The sequence below is a fragment of the Coturnix japonica genome, chromosome 3 (genome assembly GCF_001577835.2).
Source record: "Coturnix japonica isolate 7356 chromosome 3, Coturnix japonica 2.1, whole genome shotgun sequence".
NCBI lineage: Eukaryota > Metazoa > Chordata > Aves > Galliformes > Phasianidae > Coturnix > Coturnix japonica.
The window spans coordinates 4,502,465-4,525,503 of record NC_029518.1 but is presented as its reverse complement, the minus strand read 5'-3'; the positions used below and the strand labels follow the sequence as shown (position 1 = coordinate 4,525,503).

At 42.9% G+C, this 23,039-nt stretch overlaps 1 protein-coding gene across 1 annotated transcript in view; it reads left to right on the top strand.

Moving 5' to 3' along the window:
* Positions 1-1,535: 1,535 nt before the first annotated feature.
* ZC3H6 (zinc finger CCCH-type containing 6) overlaps positions 1,536-23,039 on the top strand; it is a 24,324-nt gene continuing 2,820 nt past the window's right edge. The window contains exons 1-11 of the mRNA XM_015856623.2: positions 1,536-2,187; positions 11,393-11,570; positions 12,787-12,912; positions 14,272-14,527; positions 15,645-15,766; positions 17,696-17,812; positions 19,295-19,406; positions 19,890-19,999; positions 20,275-20,528; positions 20,978-21,492; positions 21,759-21,998. Of these exons, the coding sequence (XP_015712109.1) occupies positions 2,096-2,187; positions 11,393-11,570; positions 12,787-12,912; positions 14,272-14,527; positions 15,645-15,766; positions 17,696-17,812; positions 19,295-19,406; positions 19,890-19,999; positions 20,275-20,528; positions 20,978-21,492; positions 21,759-21,998 (2,122 nt within the window). The 5' untranslated portion in view covers positions 1,536-2,095. The remainder of the gene's footprint in view (positions 2,188-11,392; positions 11,571-12,786; positions 12,913-14,271; positions 14,528-15,644; positions 15,767-17,695; positions 17,813-19,294; positions 19,407-19,889; positions 20,000-20,274; positions 20,529-20,977; positions 21,493-21,758; positions 21,999-23,039) is intronic.

Below are 23,039 nucleotides of genomic sequence, written 5' to 3'. Positions count from 1 at the left end.
GCAGGAGCACCCCTCCCAAATGGGGACCGATGTGGGTGTTCTCATGTTTTATTTTTGTGTTAGGATTGTTGGCACTGGAAAAAGAGAGTCATATGTCCTGAAAAGCCCTGTAAGCCAGGGAGAATAGCCTGTAAAGGAAAATAAGGTGATGTAACTTGCTTGGGGTCTTTCCAAAACATCATGACAAAGTCCCTCAAAAGACAATGTGAAATGAAATAGCATGAAAATGGTTAGAGAACAACAAACGTTGCTCGCTCTGTGAACTGCTGAGAGTCAGCACAGCCGGGGCAGCAATGAATGACCAGCAGTCTGGCAGGTGGGATCGTCTCCATCCCAGTTCCAAGTGTTGTTGTCGTAAATAGATACATGGAGTTAATGGAAGAAACGACGAGCAATGAAACGACAACACTTTGCAGCTGATGCCATTTGTTTGGGTTGGACGAGACTTCGAGGTGCAGCAGTGCAGAAGAGGATGAAACTCACTGAAAACACAAAACGATCCACACAGAAAGAGATGCTAAGAGGAACAAGAGCAGCATCAGAACGCAACCAGCTGTCACAGAATCACAGAATGACCCGTGTTGGAAGGGACCTCAAGGATCGTGTAGTTCCAACCCCCTGCCTGGCAGGGCCACCAAACATACACCTTTAGTCACCTCCAACAGCAAGGAGTGCTCAGGTGGGACCTGCCCCACACAACACCTGAGATAAGAGTACAAAATGAGATGCCCCTTGCTGGGTTAAAGGGCCCTGTTTGCTGTTTGCTGCCCTATTGGGTTCAATAGGGCTCCTCAGTGTGAGGAATCCCACCTGTACCTCAGGGATCTCTCTGTGGAGACGCTTCCCATCAGGTCGGCTTCCTGAGGTAAATGACCCCATGAATTGCACGTAGCTGACCTGACTGCTCACTGCTTGTGTCTTTTTAATGCCCAAAGTGCTGTTTTTAATGGTAACAAAGATGGCGCGTTTCTGCCAGGATGAGCACCCACAGCTTTTATTACAAACATGGGACGCTTTTTAAATGAGCAGGACCGCCTCAGAAATGCGGGGCAGCAGCAGCACGGGACTCTGCGGAGTGAGACGCCGCGTTACAACGTACAGACGGCCCCAGCTCTGTAATAACCAGCGCAGCGCAGCCCCGCCTCCCTCACAGCCGCCCCACACAGCGAGAGGCGCCGCTCAGTTCTCGCGAGAGGACGCGATGGCGGAAGTCGGCCGCGAGACGCGCGGCCCGGAAGCGCCGTGACGGGCGGCGGCCGCCATGGCGGGCGGCGGGGCGCGCACGTGACGCCACAGCCCGCACTTGGCGCGGCGGGGCCCCGCCCCCGCCCTGTCAGGCAGGAGGGGCAGGAGCCCGCCCGCTCGCGCCACGTCACGGCCGCGTGACGAGCGGCTCGGCCCCGCCAATGGGCTTCGCGCTCGACGCGGTGACGCGCCTCCCCGGCGGCCAATGGGCGGGCGCGGGGGGCGGGCCGGCGGCGGCGGCCGGAGGAGGAGCCGCATCGCGGGCGGCGGCGGCGGGCAGCGCGAGGCGACGCCATCGCTGGCCCCGACTGGGCGCGGAAGACGCAGTGGTGGCGGCGGCGCCCCGCGGGCCGAGGCCGCTGAGCGAGCTGGGGGCGGCACCGGTGCTCGCTGCCGCCGCCGCCGCCCTCGCCGCTATCGCCGCCGCTGCCGCCGCCGCCATTTTGTGAGAGTGCCTCGAGCGGGCGCCATGTTTGTAAGGAAGAAATAGGGCAGCCATCTCCGGCCACCAGCACTTCCCTTCCCCCGTGTGTGTGTCCTCTCGTTCTCCTGTGCCCCGGGCCTGCTCCTCCAGCCGCCGCCGCCGCCGCCTCCTCTTCCTCCCGCCCGCGCGGGGCGGCCGGGCGCAGCTGTGCAGCCCGCCCTGCACTGAGTGCCCGTTAGTGTCCCACTAAGTAACCGTGAGTGCAACCTTCATCATCGCTCCGCACGGAGGGACCGGCCCTCCTCCTCCTCCTCACCGAGCCGCCCCCGGAGCGGCCGTGCGCGCCGCCGCCGCCTCCTCCTCCCGCAGCGGCGGTGTCCTGCCTTCCTCCACCTCCCTCCTCCTCACCACACCACGGCCAGCAGCATGGCCTTTGAAAGCCTGTTCTCCAAACCCCCAAACCCAGTTCTTGACCCAAACATGCCCGACTCTGACAGGCAACATGCAGGGGACGAAAGGTCGAGTAACATTCTTCTCTCTCTCCGCTTCTCATGTGGTGGTGATACGAGTGGGGTGATGGTGGTGATGATGATGATGATGATGGTGATGATGATGATGATGCTGTGTTGATGTGCCGAGGGGGTTAACGCTGGCGGGGAGCGGTCACCTTGGGTGGGGGGCTCCGGGGGGGGCTCACCGCATCCGAGGTGCCTTTGATGCATTGGCGGTAGGGTTTTGCTTTATGGAATGCATGCGTTTTACATCTTCATTTATTTGTTCTGCCTGGGAAGGTTGGGGGGCTGGTTTGTTTCTTTTCTTTTTTCCCCATTTCTTTCCATAAATTGCACTTTCCAGCGGGTGTCTGTTGAATGTCACCATTGTTCTTTTTTCTCCCTCGCTCTGGTGCTGCTAGTCAGGTAGGAAAGGGTGTTTGAGTTGGTTTTTTGTTCATTGCTTTTGTTTGTGTGAAATTCTCACCAGATCCATATTTAACGACGTTTTCTTGCCAGATTACACCTTCCACGTTTAACTGGATCTTTTTTTATGCAGATTATGCTCTGACTGACGTTATCTTTGCCACCTCTCAATCCCCATGCGCAGAAAACCAGAGTCCTGTTCCTGGTTGAAAGGACCTCTGTTCCTCCCTCCCTTTCTCTCCTGCAGCTGCTGGAAATTCAAACCCTTTCTCAGGGCAGCTCTGGCCTTCCAAACTAGTTCCAAAAATACCATTGCAGGGCGACAGCTACCAGTCCTTCGGCATCCATCTGTTTGCACAAGGGCAGGAGTTAACGTGCTGTTTTGTCACAGCTGCCTGTTGGTTCTGTCCACCCCACACAGCTCCACAACCCTGCTCGGTCCTTGTTTCAAAGGGCCCAACAACACCTAAAAAGCTCTGGAGTGAATGTTCCCTCACTGGAGGAAGAGTCATAAGTTACAAATTGGGAGACATAGGGCCGTGTGAGCTGACTAACTTGTCCAAAAATCACCCGGTGACATAGTGAGGGGTTCAGCCTTCCTGCTTTCCCCTCCTTACATTTAATATTGAAGTCCTGTAGTTTGTTCCTCGCTGTGCGTTCCTAAAAGAGTTGTATGTAAAAAGCAAAAGCAGCAGCACACTGGGATTGCTGAAGATGCAGCACGTACTTGTTACATCTTTGCAGCCAGGAATGTTTTGTTGAGGGTTCAGGAGTTCATAAGGCTGTGGCTTATGTGGATGCTTTTGTGTTTTGAAGTTCTCATTGAGGCCGAGCCCCCCCCAAAGACATCCCCTGTTTTGCTGTAAGCATTGTTTTGCTAGTTCCTAGTTCCTCATGTGATGCGATAAGCAGAGTTCCTCTTAGCAGCTGTTCTCACCACTGTGCTTGTTGTTAGGCTGGGAGATTGTGAAATAGAATAACTAAGTACTCCTTAACAGCCTGATGTGCTTCCAGGACGTGAGCATTTATAAGCATTGCTCTATAACGCTTTGGTTTCAGGAGAGCAGAAGACTAATGATATAACACACCTTCTAAATAATGCTTTTATAAAACTTCTGCTCCCCTCTGACTTATTTGTCAAGTGGATTCTTCATACACTTAGTGTGTTATAAAACACCCCAAATAGAAATCTTGCTGTATTAGATACATAAATATAATCCTGTGAAAGCTTAGTACCTTGCCTGGCTGAAATGCAGTGTTTCCCCACCAGCTGCTAAACTTGCAAGGCCCAAACAAAAGCCAAGCAGGCTTTCCCTGCTCTAAACCGTGGCTGGCTGGAGGGGGGGCAGGAAGCTCACAGCAAAATGCTTTTAAAGTGCTGAGTTGATTTTGTCCAGTCTCCTGGGTTGGGAGTTGAAAAGCAAGGTGTATTTTAGGTCTGTTCTGTAGTAACATTGTGAGTGTGCTCATGTTATAAGCTCACATGGACTTTTAGTCCATGACTAGTTTGGTGTTTTAAAGCTAATCTGTGTGGCTTTTAATATCTTCTGCCTTGAGTTCGGTGTTTTGCTGCGCTTGTAGCTCAGACTGAGCTGCTCGTTATAGATCCAGCCCATAATAGGAAAGCTAGCGAGGTCATTAACAGATCAATTTTGTGCAGCATAAGTGAATGGCATTTCTGTAAACATTTATGAGTTTGGTATTGAGCTGATCTGCGGAGTTAGGAGAAAGCGGGTGAGTGTTTAGAGCAGTAAGAAATACTAAAAGCCCTTGATTGTTCTGAGATGGAAGCTTTGTTCTAATCCAGAGGCTCCTTTCCCTTGTTTATACAAGGGGCATCTAAATGCATAAGGAAAACTTCATTCTTTCCATGTTTTTAGTTAACTCATGCTCTCTAATGTGTTTGTTCCATACACTCAGAAAACGAGTGTCTCTTTTTAAGTATATCCCATATGGTCACTTCTTCTGTAGGTCATGCTTAGAGGACAAGAAGGAATTCAACTTTTCTCTAAGTTTGAATGTTTTTTTTGTATTCTTGTTTTTAATACTTAAACCATCAGGTTGGTACCTGCTTCTTTCTGTTGGCCATCTCTGCTTTACTGTCATTTAATCTCCATGAAGTGCAGGAAAAATAGCAGTGACCCCGATGCTGGGTCTGAGCACTGAGACAACTCATAGCAGTGCACGTGATGCTTCTGCGCTCAGTGTGCTCTTGGGAATTGCACTGCCACTTTAAGGCCCCTTTTAATCAGCCCATGTGGTGCTCTGCCTATTCTCTATATTATTTTCTCCTGGTTTCTTCTTCCAACTCTCTCCTAGGAAGAAAACGGAGCAGTTTTCCGCTCTTGTCTTTGTCAAATACCATTTAAAACTGCCGATACAACAGGTTTGTCTGGTTCCCTGTAATGGAGAGCTGTTCTGGGAAATGACAGTCAGTGGGAAGCAAAGGGAAAAGCGCAAGTGGCTGGTTGTAAACAGGCTGGGTAACAGTAAATGAAATCCGTATTATACGCCTCAGTTAGACGTTTTCTCAGTTAGTGCTTAGCCAGCAATATTTTGCATGCTGCTCTGCCTGCATCTTGCCTTGATCCCTGTGGCTCACCAGCTCTGTGCTGCAACAGCACAGATCAAGGAAGCCTTTATTGAGCTGGAGGGCTCAAGATCTCCCTATAATCCTTGCTTATGCTGCCCAGCCCCGCCACTCTCCCAGCCTCCCTTGCCATAACCATCTTTAGTGTTAAAGTAAGTGATTTCAATGTGTCTTTTATTCTGCCCATGCTTTGATGCCCTCTGTCTGTATGTGCGCTTTTTGACTTGAAAATATTTACTTACAGCTGTTTGTAGAGAGATTTTTTGTTGTTGTTGTAATAGTTAATCACCAAAGAATGCATTCATGAGCTTTGTGATCCCAGCAGGCAGCCTTGTCCTGATTTATTGTCTATGAGCGTGATTTCAAAACTCGTTTTGACATTAAGAAAATAGGAAATGAAGAGAGAATCGCTCCCTGATGTGCCCTATGGGTAAAAGAAGCTTAGTTACCATCCGGCAAACCCTGCAGGAGTGGCAGAAGTGCATCTGACTGGTGTGGCTGTTGCTTCTCATCCTGTTGGGGCAGAGGAGGTGGTGTGTGCCAATGTCTGTAACTTAATGCAGTGCCCAGCCCCCGTTAGCAGAGGTGGGTAGGTGGCAGGGTGAGAAAGCAGGCCTTGTAGGCTGCTTGTTGGCCTCTGCTGCAGGAAGCTGGGTTTTGGCACGTCTTATCCCTGCCTTTCTGGCTTCCTTCTCCTTTATATGGGAGCACAGTATCTGCTAGAGCAAGCTTAAAAAGCAGAAGGCGGGGCTTGAAAGCCAAGCACTCTGCCCTATAACTTCTCACTGCCAGGCTGTAGGTTAATATCACTGTGCATTTGCAGAGCGGTCAAAACTAAAGGACAGCTGAAAGCTCTGCCCTAAGCAACCTGTGAAACGCTGTGGGAAAGGCCAGTGCTCATTAAACTGCAAGAACATCTACTTTTTGTAGTTCGTATTCATTCATAAAAGCTGCAGTGTACTGGATTGCAAGGAGTCGGTCAATTTTAGCCCTCTGGCATCCTGTTTTAGGCACGTGATTGTTGTGATGTGGTTGTGAGAAGTGATGAAGTAAAGGGCTGTACAGTCACTAGGGTGGGCTGGAGCAGCAGGAGTGCACAAGAAGCTGGAATAAAGGGCTTGAAGGAGAAACCTGGTTTAGGGGTACTAAGCAAAGTGTCCCCATAAAGGAGTTAAAGAAATACCCAGGGTGGCCTTTTTGCTTCTGGGCAATGCCAGAAACACTTGGGTTTTCTCTTTCCTGCATTATATGGCATTATTATGGATGGCAGCAGGATGGGTGTGTGAGGCTGTTATCAGCCCATGTAAGTGGAGGGCTCTTAGTCTGATGCTTGTATATGAGATTGAGTTTTTGGACATTCTGCATGTTTTATGATAACACGTCTTTAATTGCAGGAAAAAGAGGTGGAGATTTAACATTGTGCTCATTTTAGGAGGAGATAAAGGTTACTGTATTTTATTTTTGGACTGTAAAATTTGGTTATCACCAGGAATTAATAGCTGCTTAAAATTAATTTATTACTTAATGTATCAGGGTTCTGCTCATTTATATTTGCAGTCATAACATATTTGCAGAACATAAAGGATGGGGTTTTGAAAGTGACTTGGTCTAAGGGCAAGAAAGGTGATTGAAAGCTGAGTCCGAATGGTAGAAATTAAACTGGAAGCATTGGAGTAATGGTGAGTTACTTCTCATGTTGTATAATTGGTTTAGCAATGGTTTTACCAGACTGACTCTCCTGCCCAAATAATTTGGCTTCTGTGCCTTTCTAATCCATTTTGGAGATGCACTAAAATACATTTGAGGCAGTGGAAATGCTTTCTGATTTTATTCCACGTATCCATCGAGTTCCAAGTATCTGGAAATGGAGGGTTAGGAAGTGATCCATCAGCACTGTTGGTTCTTTCTCCTGCCTGGTTCCTTGAGGAACATTCACTTTGGTGCAGCATGTGTGGAATCCACTGATGTGTGCCTTTCTTGTTGTTCCTTCCCCATGATTTCTGACTCCTTCTTTGCTCCGATTCTTTGTTATCCTTGGAAATGCAGAAGAACACATATCAAATACAGTGGCAGCAGATGCGTGGGGTTAAGTTCAGCCTTCACAAATGCAAGTATAGTATTCAGGAAGGTAACATGGCAGAAGGCAAGAACAATTGGCCAGTGTTTGTTTCTTCAAAGCATCTTTTGACTCCTGAGGTGTGTAGGTCGTGTAGGAAACACATCACAAAGTGATCTCAGTGAAGGATATTTCTGTGTTGCGGGATAGTTGAAAGGTAGCCGGAGCCTTATAGAAAATAAATTGATGCTTTCCTGTTTTTATAGATCAAGAAAATGCTGTTTTTGTCAGACACTTCCAGCAATAATATCAGTGTGTTGAAACACTGTGTAACTTCAGAATCCTCCCTGTGCCCTGCAAAACAGTAGTTCCTATCATCTCTTGTTACATCAGCAGCGTGACCATAGGGATGTGCCAGAGGGGAAGCAGCATGAAACTAGGACCCGTTTCCTAGAAAATCAGCCGCTAGCTCTGTATTTTCCAGACCACAGCTGTTTGTTGACTTTCATTACTCAGAGTGGGAAAGGAGGCTGGATTGCAGCTCTGAAAGCCCTGCCCAGAGCTGCTTGCTCATAGCCAGCTCTGTGGAATAGGAGCTGGAAAGGGGCAGGCTCTGTGCTAACTCAGTAGCGTAGCACTCCTGTTCTCGCTTCTAAGTGGAAAAAAGGCCTGAGCTGAAGGTACTTTCTGCCCTGTCACTTCCTTCAGACTTCCTTTGAATTAAATTATTTCCAAGAAATGGTACATTTTGGACCATTATGTTTTCAAATTAGATTTAAGCAGCGATTCTGATGTTTTTCTTTATGCATTCCTTTCAGTTTGGCACTTGGAAAATGCTAGTTTTTTTTTTAGTGGAAATAATCATTTGGAGAGTAGAGAACTTTGGTAACCGTACCTTTGAAATGCAATCCAAAGGATAGTGTTACTGAGATTCTGCACAGAGGTTCTACCTGGAAAGTTACTTGAGACCTGCACATATCCCAGAACAATAAATAACTCGACAGCAGCTCCCACAGGAGCTGGTAACTGGCAAATGCCTGTTTCCCATAGAGCATTTACAGTGTGTATTTTACTGGATGACTTTAATTGGGTAGATGTCCTTGGCGGAGTCAGCTTTGCTTTCTGTGCATCTCTTCAGTCCCTTCTGGAGTCTTCTCCAGAAGAATCAACTCTTAGTTGGTGATCCACAATCCTATGTGGGGTTTGTGCACCGTGGTTTTTATTAGTATTGGGTTCTAGCAGGTTCAGGAGATGCAGCAGGACTAAACACAGCATCCATGCCTTTCTTTTCCCCTTTTCTCCTCCCTGGCATGTGCCTTTATTCTTCTTACATGAGGTCAGAACCGTGGCTTGCTTCTTTGTGAGCTCAGGACACTGAGGTGGACAAATTGCATGGTGATTCAATCTAGCCTAATTATTACCACTGCCCTAATACCTGTTAGCGCCCTGGGCACTCATTTAAGAGTCATTGTGTGCTTGAGGGCTTCAGCAGTCCAAGACTGTAAACTGCTCTAACTGGAATAAACTATATTGTGTTCTGGTTCCCTTTTCTATCATTTAAGTATGGTCTGCTAATGTTAATGTGTTCAGTTTGTATTGCTTTATTATGATCCAGGAGGCAAGGGAGAGGTGGATATTTTTCCTCAGAGGAGGAAATACATTCTGGCTCCACTCACTAACAAATACTGAAAATAATCAATCCAAACCCAAAGCAAACAAAACAACTGACAGAGCTCTGGACAGAAATTAAGCACTTCGTTCACAAAGCTGAAAACCTGTTATTACAGAGATGAATAGCCTTAAAAATTCAGAGGTGCCTTCCCACTCTTCTAAACCTGTTAGAGTCTCAAGGCAGTTTATTTTGTTCTCACATAATAGATACAAAGTTGTCTTACAGTACAGTGTTGGAAGGTTACCAGGATTATCTCTGGGTCCCAGGTTTGTTTTACTTCTGCTGTTTTCTTTTACACCAGGAACAATTGTTGAATGGAAGTGGCTTGTTTAAATCAGGGTCCCTCCGGATCATTCTGGAGCAAGGGAGCATTAGATGTGGTGGATCATAAGTCCTGTTAAGCAGTTATCCCAGGCTGCAGACTGCATGCAGAGTGGGTTTAGTTCAGGTATCTTTTGGTTTGCATGCTGTAGTGGAAATGCTAAGCCACAGCCTGAACCAGTGATTGAGCACTTGGTGGGAAAGCAGGGCCAACCCAGGGGATCCACCCCTTCCCAGACCTCATTTAGAGGCTGGACATCCCTTCCTGCCTGAGTCCTTCCAAAGGTGAGCAGCTCTTTTCCTTCATTTCTGCCTCCACAACTGCTGCATTTGGGCTCATTCTTATTTTCTCTAGCCAAAGACTAGAGAAACCTCTAGTTTTTCTACCTCGCTGTTATTGTGGTCCTTTCCATCCCATTGTGACATTGCACATACCAAATCATTTTACCTTTTTTCATCTAGCTCTGTTGCAAGTGAGATCAAGACCTGCCACCTGCCTTTTCCTTTTTCAGCAGCAAGGCTCAGACATAAAAATGTCACCTCTTGGCAATGACAGCAGTATTCCTATAGTGGCTTTAGGTCTCTGTATATCAGGAAGACAGATCATCTCTAAATATGTGAAAGTCACAGGGCTTGATAAATCATAGCTTTCCTGAGCTTTGCATTCTGTCCTGAGCTTCTTGTAGCTGTTCGTCACTTCTCTGGCAGGAAAAAAAAAGAAGAATATCAGCAGCTTTGAGGGTTTTTTGTTACCAAATTGTTTCTGTTCAAATACCAGCAGTTTTCCCAGACTTTGGACATGGATGTCAGACAGTTTTCTGCTTAAACAATTGTACGTTAAAAAAACCCAGTGTCTGTGCAGTTCTAATGGTGTAATTGTTCTCAGCTGTTTCATAGTGTAGATCTGAGCAGATCAAAGATCCTCATTATTCCATGTGTAGAAAAGGCTTTGAAGGCCTCTGATGCCCAGTTTCTCCGTTGTTTGAAATACACAGAGGCACAGATAACAATTTGTTATGACTTTTGGACTTGTCTTCCTTGTCTCCCACTCCTGCATTCCCACGGACATCAGAATATATCCTGCAAGGAACTCAGCAGTCATTGACTATGCACAAACTTCCAGCCTTCATTAGCGTGTAGCTGCAGTCCTGTACACGCTCTCCATCAGGTGGATCAAGTTGTATGATGTTTGTTTACTAGTAAATGAGGATTCTGACTTGTAACAGTTATAGAGGTTTCTAAAGAAAACCTCAGTTTCCTATTGTGTTCTTGTCTATGGTTTTCTGCTGTCTGTGGGCTTCTCCCCTTTCTCCAGCTGACAGCATTTCTTGAGCTTCTGCTAAATCTACTGCAGTGATGGGGTGATGGTGTTCAGCACTGGGGCACCAGTGGTGTTTTGTGACAACCTGTGTAGAATTCAGGATTGAGTTCCTATAAGGTTCTGAATTCCAGAAGCAGTAGAAAGTAATGATTGTTACATAAAGCCCAGTTATTGAAGTTAGAAAGTAGTGTATTCTTTCACAGCTAGAAGTAGCAAGTGCCAATTAATAGAAATTGAGATTGCATCAGCAGTACGTAAGGAGTTGGAAAGACATTGGTTTGTGTTGTGTTGGATAGATTTCTATCCCAGGTGAAATATTTTCAGGGTTGTTATTTGGGTCAGAATGTAAAATGTGAAGACTCAGTAAGCATAGATTTTCTCCCCTGCTACTAGTAATTTCTTTTAAAGAATCAACATAACCATGACTGTAGTTCTCCCTTTTGGAACTGCTCAGGATGTTGGCTGTTATACCGAGATGCTACAGACACAGATATTAGTTGCAGGAACTGGTTGGTGTGTTGAAGGAGATGCACTTGTATTTCGGTGCATTCTTTTCCCTGCAGTTCCTGTCGGTCTGTGTTACCGCTACTCCTGAATGTATGATTTCCACAGAGCTTTAATTGGACACTGTTAAAGGACATTTAATGACTTAATTCCATTTTTCTTCAGAAGAAAATCTTGAGTGTTTTTGGGGTGTTACGTGTGTTTGTAGCGTGTACTTGTGTGCATGTGAGAGTGCAACTGGTAGAAAGGAATACTGCCTGCTTTGCTTTTTACTGTGCTGTTATACGGTTGAGCTGGGTAATAATGAGGCAATTTTATTGTATTGATCTTTTCGTCCTACAGAGAAGATGGAGAGCTTGAGGATGGTGAAATAGATGATGCAGCTTATGAAGATGTGAAAGAGCATGGTTCAAAAGATGATAAACAGAAAAATGAGAAAGGACATCGAAAATCACGGAAGAAACGCAAAAAAGAAAAAGAAAAGAAAAAGTCAAAAAGGAGAAGACGGGATAAGCATAAGGTTAGGAAATGCAAACCACATAATGGAAGGGCTTATTTTAATAGCAGCATTTACAGGTTTAGACAAGAATCCAAGGCAATAGAGAAGTCATCTGAAAACAGTATTGCTATTTTAGACAGTTTTTGGACTCGGCATTTTTTGAGTGTCTTTTCTTAATGATGCATTTCAGTCTTGAAGAATTGGTTTAAATAGATTTTTGATACATGGCAGTGCATATTCACACGTTTCAGTGATAGTTTGTATGGGGTGGGAGATCACAAATCAAAGAATAATCGAGCTATAGCACATTCCAGATGATAGGCAAAGCTAACAAGTAAGTTTCTAAACCAAATGCGTGTTAAGAAACTCATGTTTCATTGACTTCTTTTTAAAAGAAGAACAAAATCAGATTGAGTATAAGTGTTGTTTTGTGGTACACATCTTCACTGGATGCTTGTTTGCTATTGGTAAGGGTGATGGTAGCTGAACAGTAAGGAATAAGCTTCCTTGCTCAGTTGTGTTTGTTCAGTTAATTACTGTAGTTATGGAAATGGAAGATTTCATGCTAGGTGAGTGAATTCTTCAGTAAACTTCATTAAGATAATGCCTATAATGTACATTTTAATTGATTCCAAAGTAGATGCAAGAGATTTTTCACCTAAAAAAAAAAAATTTGATTGTCACTGACTAAAAATCACAGAGCTGGAGTATTTTGGCGTGGTTTTGAGGAGAGTGGCAGAAGAATTACAGTTGATTTGTATACAGCTACTTGTCCCTCTGAATCTGCAAAACTAGACAACTAAATGCACCCGGTGTGAACTAATGCTCTCAGCAGGAAATGAGAGGATGCTGATCTGTTCTGTGGTCATATGCAAGTTTTTAGCCCTCTCCAAGATTTCTTTTTTAGCCTTCCAGCATCATCTCGACTATGTTGCATAGAAGTAGGGCTCGGAGGCAGACCCTTGGGAAACTGATGTAACCCAGAGTAACTGCATAACCCTCAGTGTTTCCATGCAAAAGCATCATAGGATCCGATCTATTTATCTCATAAATAGAGTGGGTCATCAAAGAATGTGTTTTCTTTGGTCTCCCCCAGAGACAGTTTGGGACAGTTAAGAAAATGTTTTTGTATACCGGGCTGGTGCTCCCTTTAAGTTAATATGCAGCAGACCAGTTGCATAATAAATTATATAACAGCATTTTAGACAGCTGTTTTCTTCTGTTTGTTTTTTTTCAGCATAACTCCCCTTCTAGTGATGACAGTTCAGACTACAGCCATGACTCTGATATTGAACGTACAGAAAGATCACATAAAAAAAGTAGCAGTTCTTCATACAGAGATTATGATTCTTCCTTCAGTCAGGTAATACTTCTTTAAGCTGATTCCTCGTGTGTTTGTTTGGATATACATTTAAAAATGCCAATGTGAAAGATGCAATTTTTGTTAACTGTTTGATCACAGCACCCCATCTCACAGTGTCAGTTAATACATGTAGTTGTCATGTCCTCTGAGTGGATTTCAATCATCATCTCTGACTTAAATGTAGGTGGTGCAAACAAACTTGATGCAAGTTTTCTGCTGTGGGGAAGTAATTAAGGCTACGCTGGATTTAGGCCGTACTGAGAGGAAACAGGCTCTTGAAAAGTCACCTTTAAATATCTAGAGTTGATGCTGCTTTCTGATAGCTCAATTTGTCCTGGCTTTTCTCGGTCTGCGCAGCTCAATAGCTCTCCTGTGACCACTGGGTGAAATAAAATGCCATTCTTGACAAGTGAGATAGAGTAGCTGGAGGCTTGATGGAACTGCGTTACTTCAGAGGAAGGGATGCTTTCCTTTTAGCCTGAAACCATTCCAGAAAAGTCCAAATAAGCTTGATTTATTAGTGAGCTGCAAATGCTGTCTGCTGAAACTGGAGAAGGGACAGTACTGGCTTGGGAGTGGCCGTAAGGAATATTTCATCTTGACTGATGGAGACAGGACAGATTGTATCATCTGTGTCCAAGATTATCAGGATACGCAGATTGTGAAGGGAAAGCTTTTATTTTAATTGTGGTTCCAACAAACCACTTGTATATTGGTTTTAACAAGTTAAAATTTAATTCTGCCTGCTGTTACTAAGAGAGAGCTTTGTTATTAATGTAAACACAGGAGTTTTGTTTCAGTCCTGCTGACTTTCCCTGAATGGATACTCTTCAAATTGTTTTACTCTGTACACCGAAGTATCCCCAGTTCCAAGAAGTGGCTCATTGCAGTCTTATACAGTTAATCAGCTTTGCTTCTTGACAAATGTCCAGTAACTTCTCAATTTCCAGCAAAACAAGCATTAAGAAATCTTGTTGACATATACATGCCTCCAAACTAAGTGTGAAGAAGAACCTCCTTATAGAAGTACCACTTAGAATGCAAAGATTGTGTGCATAGAAATTGTTTGTCAGTCCTTTGAGAAACATTCTGAAGTGTAAATGCTGATGCTGTGATGTTGGTTGATTTCCTTTTAAAAAAGAAAAGCCAAAAAATTTTTCCTTACATGCATTCAGAGTCAAAAAGTACTAATTATTACTGGATAGCTGATTTGCTTTGTTATTAATACTTGTTTGTGCAGATGTGTAGACAGCATGACAGTGTAACAGCATCAAAACTATTGGTTTTGTAAGAGCAGTTTGGAGGGGTGGTGTTTGAAATACTGAGCTGGTTCTAAACAATACGATCCCTTCCATACAGCATGGACACGTATCTGGAAATTACATGAGTTCACAGAAAATGCAACATAAAAAAAATGTAAAAAGCAAGGAGTATGATGACTATAGTCATTACAGCGATGAAAACTTCGGTAATTATAACGATGAAGAAAAAGATGAAGATTTTGCTGATCAGCTTAAACAATACAGGCAAGCTAAAGAGACGTCCAGTAGTGATTTAGGACTGCCATTTATGAAAGAACCAGTGAAAAAACAGGGGATGAAAGGGATCCAGAAAGGTAAGACGATTTGTATCGTTAGCTGTAGTATTGATGATGGTAGCAGTTGTATGCTGTGTCATTTCAGAGTGTTTGTTTTGAGAGGAGCGTAAGGAGAGCTGCCAGCAGTGGCTCTCCTTTGGGCTTGCAGTCTCTCATTGGGATGTGGCATGCTGTTTATTGGGGAGGAATAATATCGTATGGGTGCACTTCTGCCTTTACTGAGGAAAAAGATCAAGCATTGGGTAATGTGTAAATAGTCAATAAATAACCTGTTTAAAAACAAACAGACAAGATCTTGATTGTGTGGCTGCTTGACTAAGAAGTCATGCAGCTGTAAAGTGACTTTCTGGTGGAGTTCATGAAAGGGTGAAGAAAAGATGATGTGACCTGTGAATTCTGAAATATGACTTAGGCCAAAAATACATACGTCTGTTTTAGGTACCTAGAAATTTTGATGAGTGCCTAAATTTATTAGTATGCCCTATAAGTATGCTACCATCCTTTTCAGTTTGCTTTCTCAGATGTCTACAGAACTTGTTTTCTTTGGTTTTAAATTGATAAGAAGGTAGATAGAAACTCAGTCTCAGTGTTTCTAGTTAAGACTATGACTCACGATGTGCTGATAGCTGGAAAATTACCACCTTGAAACTTCCAGACAGTTGAATATTATTCTATTCAAAGATGTTCTGTCCTGTTAGGTTATGATCTTTGGTTTCTTTCATATTTGCAGGTATATGTGAACACCTGGGTGTCAGTTGTACTGATCAGTTTTGTATTCAGAAAGTACTGATTAGTTCTGTGTTCAGAAAGTGCCCAAATGGCACAAAATGTTTTAAGTATTTGGGCTTGTTTGAAATAATCTCTGCACTTCCAATTGTGAGAAGCTGCTTTGAACAGGATTAATTGTATGTGCACTTTGTCAGTCTGCTGTTGATTTGAAGAGCTCTTCAAAGAGCAGGCAGTTGCACAGAATTATAATTGGTTGTTGTAGTTCTACCTGCCAGCTCACAATTCAGGATAGTGTTTAGGAATTGAGATGGCAAAAAGATTTTGAGTTTTATATTTGTCTATATTTAATGTCTCTAGTTAACTGTACTTTTGGAGGACATTTTAAAAGGTTACTGCTGTGTTTCAGGTATTTCTCAACGAGGTAACAATTATGGTGTTGGTCGAGGACGTGGAATGCAAAAGAAATTGAAGCGTAAGGATCGTGGAAGAGGAAGGGGGGGCAATAAAGGGTCTGATGGCTTTCATGAGGTACGTGGAATTCAAGTTAAATTACTCATGCAGTTGTTTCTAATGACTGGATGCCTTGCTTTAACAGAAGTACATTTATAGCTACATATTTTTTCACTTCTTCTCTTCTCCAGAAAAGTTAAATCCCTTTAGTTGAGTTTTCCTGTACTAGAAGTACAAAGTACAGTGGATAACTTGAGCTGATAGATCATTTCATTGGAAATAATAACAATAAAAAAAAAAGAATATGGTTTATGAGCTTTGGTTATGGATGGCATATCAACTTAAATATTAACTTTCTGAAGGGTGATGTTTTGCTGCTACCAATTCACCTCAGCTTTTTCAGCAAAAAAAAAAGGCAACCTTCACAGCTTTTGCCAGTATCTGATTATGAAGGATTCCTCTTCTTTCCATAGCTAATTGTGGAAAAGGAGAGATGCACACCTTGCTTTTCTTTTAGATGAGACGCCTCTGATGGAGAGCCTCATCCCTGGCACTCTCAGTTGGAGTGTTTCAACCTTCTTTGGGCCACTGATTCAAGTGTTTTGAGGTGTGAGATGGTCACTGGTTTTCACTGCCCCCAGAAAGATGTGGGACATTGATTTCATGTCATATCTGAGTTCATCTTGAAGGGAATCACGTATTAGATCCAAAACTTTGATTGAAATAAACAGCTGAGATTTCTCCAAGTTTAATGCATTCAGATTAGAGAACAGATCTTAGCTGATCCAACTTGAGGATGTCTGCTTATGAATGTCGCAAAATCCGCTATTCATTCTTAGCGTTAATGTTTTGTGACATTCCCTGATTTGCCAAACGAACTGATGTTCACATTTTCAGTCCAGTTATAGTGGAGAAACATCAGTTCCATTTCAGGAGTTCCTACCCAGCAGTCAGATCCCTGCCCGTTTTTGTGGAAGTTTGCCATTGGAAAAGCCTGTTTTCTGTTCACGATCAGGTCAATAGATGACTGTCTTGTGTTGCAAAAAAGACATTAAAGTCAGATAATAAGGGAGTTGAGGGGAAGGATTGGCTAAATATAGTCTTATGGCTAAGGAGGTAGATTAGAGGTCTGATTGTTCATCTTCTGACTGGTACAGGCAGTACTTCATATTTGGTTAGACATTTGTTAAACTAGTAAAAACAGTAAATAAATTTGTTTGAATGTAACACCATGCGTGGTGGTCATGTGGGTAAGAAGGATTTGATAACAATGGACTTGTGAAGGAACTGTGAAGGTAAGTGGGCTGATGATCTGGGATTTCTTCAGCAGCAAGAGAGGAATGCCAGCAGGTCATGCACCAGCTGAGCTGCTGTTCAGTCCTCTTTTCTTGCTCTCTTCCCAGAAGTGAGTTGTCAGGAACACTTCTGTGCCCAAAGTCTTCCCACTCATCACATGGGGGAACAACTCCATCACAAAAGTCATGCAGTTTGGATCCAGAAGGGTAGAGGAAGGTAGAAACTGAGTGGTGGTTCAGGCCAGGGCACACAATGCTGGAACAGGGTGTCATCTTTCTCATATCTGTCTGTAGGATGGAAATGCCAGCTATTAATCGATGTACTTACCAAATGGACTGATGAAGATTAAAGGCTGACTCCTGGTGTGCTGTGCCAGCAAGCAGCAAACACTGCATGGTTTGAGGGAAAAATGGGAAACGTTGCATTTGGGCTGCTGTGCGACTTGAGAGTTACTTATTTGACATAAGGGTTTAGAGGTGGTGACAGGTTACAGAAGTGGTTCCCAAAGCCTTTGTGCAGAGGCACCCTGAATCAGGGGATGCTTGACTTGGTTGGTAGCCATGAGTCAGCCCTGCTTTTTAGTATAGTATTAAGAACTTAATCCTGGTGTAGTCACATTTTAGGATAACTGCTGAACCAAATTTGCTCTTAACGTTTTTTGCAGCTTCACTAAATAAGTAAACATCAGCAGAATGTTTATTTTTCTTACAGGATGGCAAACCAGTGAAGAAATGGGTTAACATGAGCCAGGAATTCATAAATCAGCACACAGTGGAACACAAAGGCAAACAAATCTGTAAATATTTCCTTGAAGGGAGATGTATTAAGGTAAATATGCACTGTGTCTTGTTGGCTTACTTCTTTGCTGCAAGGGAGGGGAGGAGATGTGTTGTTCTTTGTTTGCTTCAGCTGATGCAAGGAAAACACGTAGGTTGAAACTGTGTTTTGACTTCCTCTGTTTTATGTATTTATAGATAAATGCTAACAGAAGTGCTTGTGAAAAAATATCCCGTCTGTTAAATGCTTAGGGTTATGACTGATTCTAATGAGTGATTGCTTGCTAAAATATGCAGCAAAAATATCTTTGATAGTATTACAAACTTAGTCTGACAGTGTATCCTATGTAAATATATAACAAATCATGGAACCTGTAGATAGTCAATGATTTCTGAACGTATTAGATTATTTCTGTTTTTTTGCTACCAGTAATTTCACATCACTGAAGAAATTAATTATGCTGAATTATTTCTGTCTGTAAAGAATGAGGCTGTAGTAATAGTTCCCTTACCAAAGAATTGAAGTCATCTTCCTTCAGCCAGCAAGTGGAAGGCAACAGGAAGAAGAGAATCCTATTCAGAGCAGTCAGCTGTCAAGCAAAATCCCTAGCGGGACAGTCTGTTATTGCATTAGAACTTTGCTATTGCTTCATTTTGAAGCTTGAGCTGCTGTGAAGTTGAATCCTGTGCTGTCAGAATAGTTCAGTCAGTTACAAATCACACTCCATGCTTCTCAAATAAGTGAGTGCGCCATTTATATCTAGTTTCTCTGTGTATTTCATGATAGAACATTTTCTGTTGCTTTTTGTTTTTTGCATTATGAAATTAAGGATGAAATTTAGCATGCTTTTCTTCCCAGACAAGGGGGGCAAATGAAATAAACACGTCTTCTGCTGGCTTTATGTATTTTTAGTACGTTGTACTCAGTGAGATGAGTATTTGCTGCCACCTTCAGTTATAAGATGAGTAGTTGAAAGAACTCTTAGTGTGTTTGTCTTGAAAGTGATTGCAAAGAATCTGCAAAAAAAAAAAACAAAAAAACACAACCCTCTCTAGCAGCTTAACCCTAATGTACAATGTGCCAGGGTTGGCAGCTTGATGTCCTACATGGAAGAGTCAAATACTTTGCTTATTGGACTTCACAGTTATCTCATGTGTTGTTAGAGTCAGGTTTACTGATTAAGCGCACTGTTGCTTATATGTGAAAGAACTTTGATAAGGCATTGGTTTAAATGTCTTTTTAATGCTAATTGCTGGGTGGGAACAGAGAAGACAACTGGTATAGTTAGAGCAGCTTTTTTTTCCTGTGACCGTCATATGTATTCTTTAGAACCCAGATTCAGCAGTTGTTTCTCTGTGTCCCACTTCCCCCTGTTGGTGTTTTGTTTTTTTTTTAGGGGCATGCTTACAATACAATCCTGTGTTAGCAATTATAAAAAGCTTAAATTCAGTGAAGGAGAATGCTTTCCTTGAGATGTGAAATGGAACCACTCAGTATTTTGGACTGATTACATGTTTCTCTTCTTATTTATAGGGAGAGCAGTGTAAATTTGATCATGATGCAGAGATAGAAAAGAAAAAGGAAATCTGCAAGTTTTACATACAGGGTTATTGCACCAAAGGAGAGAACTGCATTTATTTGCACAATATCCTTTTAAAAAAAGTACTTGAATTCAACCAACTGTTCATATTTACTCCTCATTCACATAAATGATTGTAGAGGGTGGCTGTTTCTCTTCCTAGGAGTCCATACCAGTTTCTGTGTAGATGCACTAGAGGAAAATAAGTTTTCTGCTCAAATTGGAGGTAAAAGTACAATGTGTTTATCCATATATTTTACATACCTTTATAGCTGTGTATATTTAAATCCATGCTGTGTTTCAGCTTTATTTTTTATCATAGTCAAGTCAAAAACAACGCTAAGGTGACAGTAAGATAATAATTAGTAGAATGATGAATGAATCTAAAAGGTAAGTTGGTTGTTAGCTTTCAAGATTATTAAGATAGTGTTTTGGAAAGATGAAGTATTCCTGAAGAGCTGAAGGATGACTGACAGCTGAGTTTCATACATGTGTCATGGTGCAAACTGATCATTAGCTTTTGTTAAGAATCCTTAATATATTGCTTACATGAATTCCCGTGCAAGTTTTACCATACAGGAGCAAAATGTTATCAAGGAGATAAGTGCAAATTTTCTCACGCTCCCCTGACTGCAGAAACAAAAGAGCTGCTGGATAAGGTGAGCAGTTTGTAGTCTGTAAACACGAACTTTGTTCCTAAAAAGAATGGGGGGATACTCCTGAAAATTTTCATGGGGTTCTGGGGAAATGTGATGCTATTCAAAAACAATTACTGTATGTTGGGTCTAATCAGAAAAATGCTGCAAACTTAACACTAAAAGGCATTATGCATTCTAAAATGTACGTCATTTAAAGTGATTCTGTGATAGAAATGGACTTCTGTACAGTTGTCCCCTGGTGACTATAAACTATTTGCCTTATTACTTAATTCTAGGTTTTGAATAATGAGGAGGAACCGCAAAATGAAGATGAGAAGGAACTGGAGGAACTCAGAAAGCGTGGCATAGTTCCTCTCCCTAAACCACCGCCGGGTGTTGGACTTCTGCCCACCCCAGCTGAGCAATATCCATTTTCTGAGTCCGATATAGAGAATTATCAAGATCCTTCGGGAGATTATAAGAAAATTCCATCTCTCTTTGAAATTGTTGTGAAGCCCACCGTGGATTTAGCACATAAAATTGGAAAGAAGTAGGTTTTTGCATTTTCTGTAGAATTCTCCTTAGGATGTGGCTACATAAATTCATGACGTATTCTTTTTTTCCCTTAGAAGTGTATACTTGTGAGTACATTGCTAAGTTAATTATCTGTCAGACGCAGGCTATCAGTTATTTACTTAATGCTCTTCTTGAAAGGATTACTTACTGAGCCTTGACCTGTCAGAAAGCTACTCCTTTGGCTCTTGTTTTGACTCTGTGCCTGCCTTGTCTGTCTCAGTTTGCAAGCTGAGCAAAGTTCAGTCTCCCAGTTCATTCTCCTCCTAAAAGCTTTTTATGGTTAGCTCTTGACCAAAGATTTACTGAGATCCAGCAAGTATGTACAGGCACTTGTAAGAGCGAAGAGGGAGAGGAGATAGCTAGTAGACTGTTGACCATTATAGGTGCAGAATTTGATTCATTAAGTTCTTCTTTTGCTTACAGGCCACCAACCTTCTATAACAGCTCATCACCACCTAGACCACCATTTCAGGGAAATGACCCGCATTCTCAGCATATGTATAACCCAGGCTCAAGCCCAGGGCCAGGACCTGGCATGCCACAAGGACATAATGGACCACCAATGCATCCAGGTTCTCCTGGACATCATCCGTGTGGAGGGCCTCAAGGAATGCCGCAGAGTCCTCCTATGCAGGGTGTTCCACCAGGCTTTCTAGGACCGCAGAACCAGAGCGGCATGCCTATGCAAGGACAGCAGGGCGGTCCGCCTATGACACCACCAGGTCTTGGTGGATCTTATAATGCCCCTGGAGTTCAAGGACATATGGTGAATATGCCAAGAGATAATCATTGTCCTCCGGGGCCACAGTACCAGCAGATGCCTGGTGAACGACAGCCGAATATGAATTACGAGCCTATTCAGAACCCAGCTGATTTCTATGACAATTACTATTCTCATCAAGCTGTACATAACTTCCAGCCAGCTAATAACTCTGGTGGTAAGAACATTTAAGAATTGTTGTTCCTTGATGTGGTGGTTTGTAGCACTATAGCATTGAGTCAGCCTGGCTTCACTGCTGAGCAGCAGAAAGAATTGTAGAGAGCCACACCTCCCTTAAAGTCTTCACCATATATATGTTTTCAGCTGATGTTTTCCAGTCATGTAATACGTCCCATTGATTTTGCTTTGTTGTGTTTTAACTGCTCTGCTGTAAAAGCCTGTGCAGGGTAGCTGCTGACTGCTTTGGTTTTTTTTGTACTGCAGATGGAACGTGGCACGGAGAATTTACAGATCACCAGGCACACCTCATGGCTCAAGAGTCTCATCAAGGTGGAAGCGAGTCAGACTGCATGAGTGGCCACATGGGCCATAAACCAGCCATTAATGTACCAGACTTTCTTCCAGCAATGCAGAAAGCCCTGTATGTAAGGCTTAGTCAGAAGCATCAGAGAGATGGAGACTCTGTCAGCAGCCAGGGTCAAAGGGCAATGAGCAAAGAAGAAGGTAGAGTTAATTTCCTTCATGTTCAAAACTTACTTGTTGATCATATGTTATTCTTGAATAAATCTGTTTATTTGGGTTTTCATCATGTTACCATTTGTTATTGTGAGTGCACAAGTAACAAGTCAGTACTCAGGTCAAACAAGGTACTTGTTTTTTTTTTCCAGCTTGTTCTAGACTGGATTCTGAAGTGGTTCTAGATCAGTTCTGAAATGAATGCTTCTCAGTAACTGGACCTTCTGTTTAGAGGGCTTTCAGAGAGCAGTGTAACAGGAAAATGGTCCTGCTAGATGCCTTCTTGTGCTTGTGTCTTGTCACTCCCTGGCAGTGACCATTTGTTTGATGCAGCTAGCGCTGATCAAACTGTGCATTAGGTTGTGCATTAAGTAATGCATTACTGTGCATTAGGAAGTGGTGATGTTGGTGGGTTTCATCTTCATTTTTCTTTTTGCTGAGCCAGAATAGACCACTCATCTCCTTCTGTGAGTATGCAAGTTTAGGTTACATATTAGAGCATGCGGCTGTGTTGTTAAGCTGTATCACTCTCCAGTAAATTGGAGAAGATGGTTGAGAGTTTAGCCTTTAAATATTCTTATTTCTCCCCATTCTAAATCTTGATTACTCCCCAGAACCTTCTAATTTGAACTGTAATGAAGCAGCAAATTGCACATTTGTAGTGTGTCTGTTGTTAAGATGACTGTAAGGCACTATTCTATTTTTCACCCATACCACAGTGGAGGTCATTTTCATCAAGACTAAGATTTTAAGTGTTGCTTTCTTATTAGTACTGTTAGAAATAGTTGTTTGGAGGTAGGTTCTTGTCCTAGTTTCAGATGGGATGGAATTATTTTCTTCAGAGTGTCCAGTATGATGCTATGTTCTGGTTCTAGGAGAAAAACAATGGTGATAACACACCAATGTTTATAGCTGCTGCTAAGCAGTGCTGCACAGAGCCAAGGCCATTTGCAGCAAAGGGCTCAAGGAGCTGGGAGGGAACAGAATTAGGACAGCTGACTTAAACTGGACAAAGGGATGTTCCTTAAT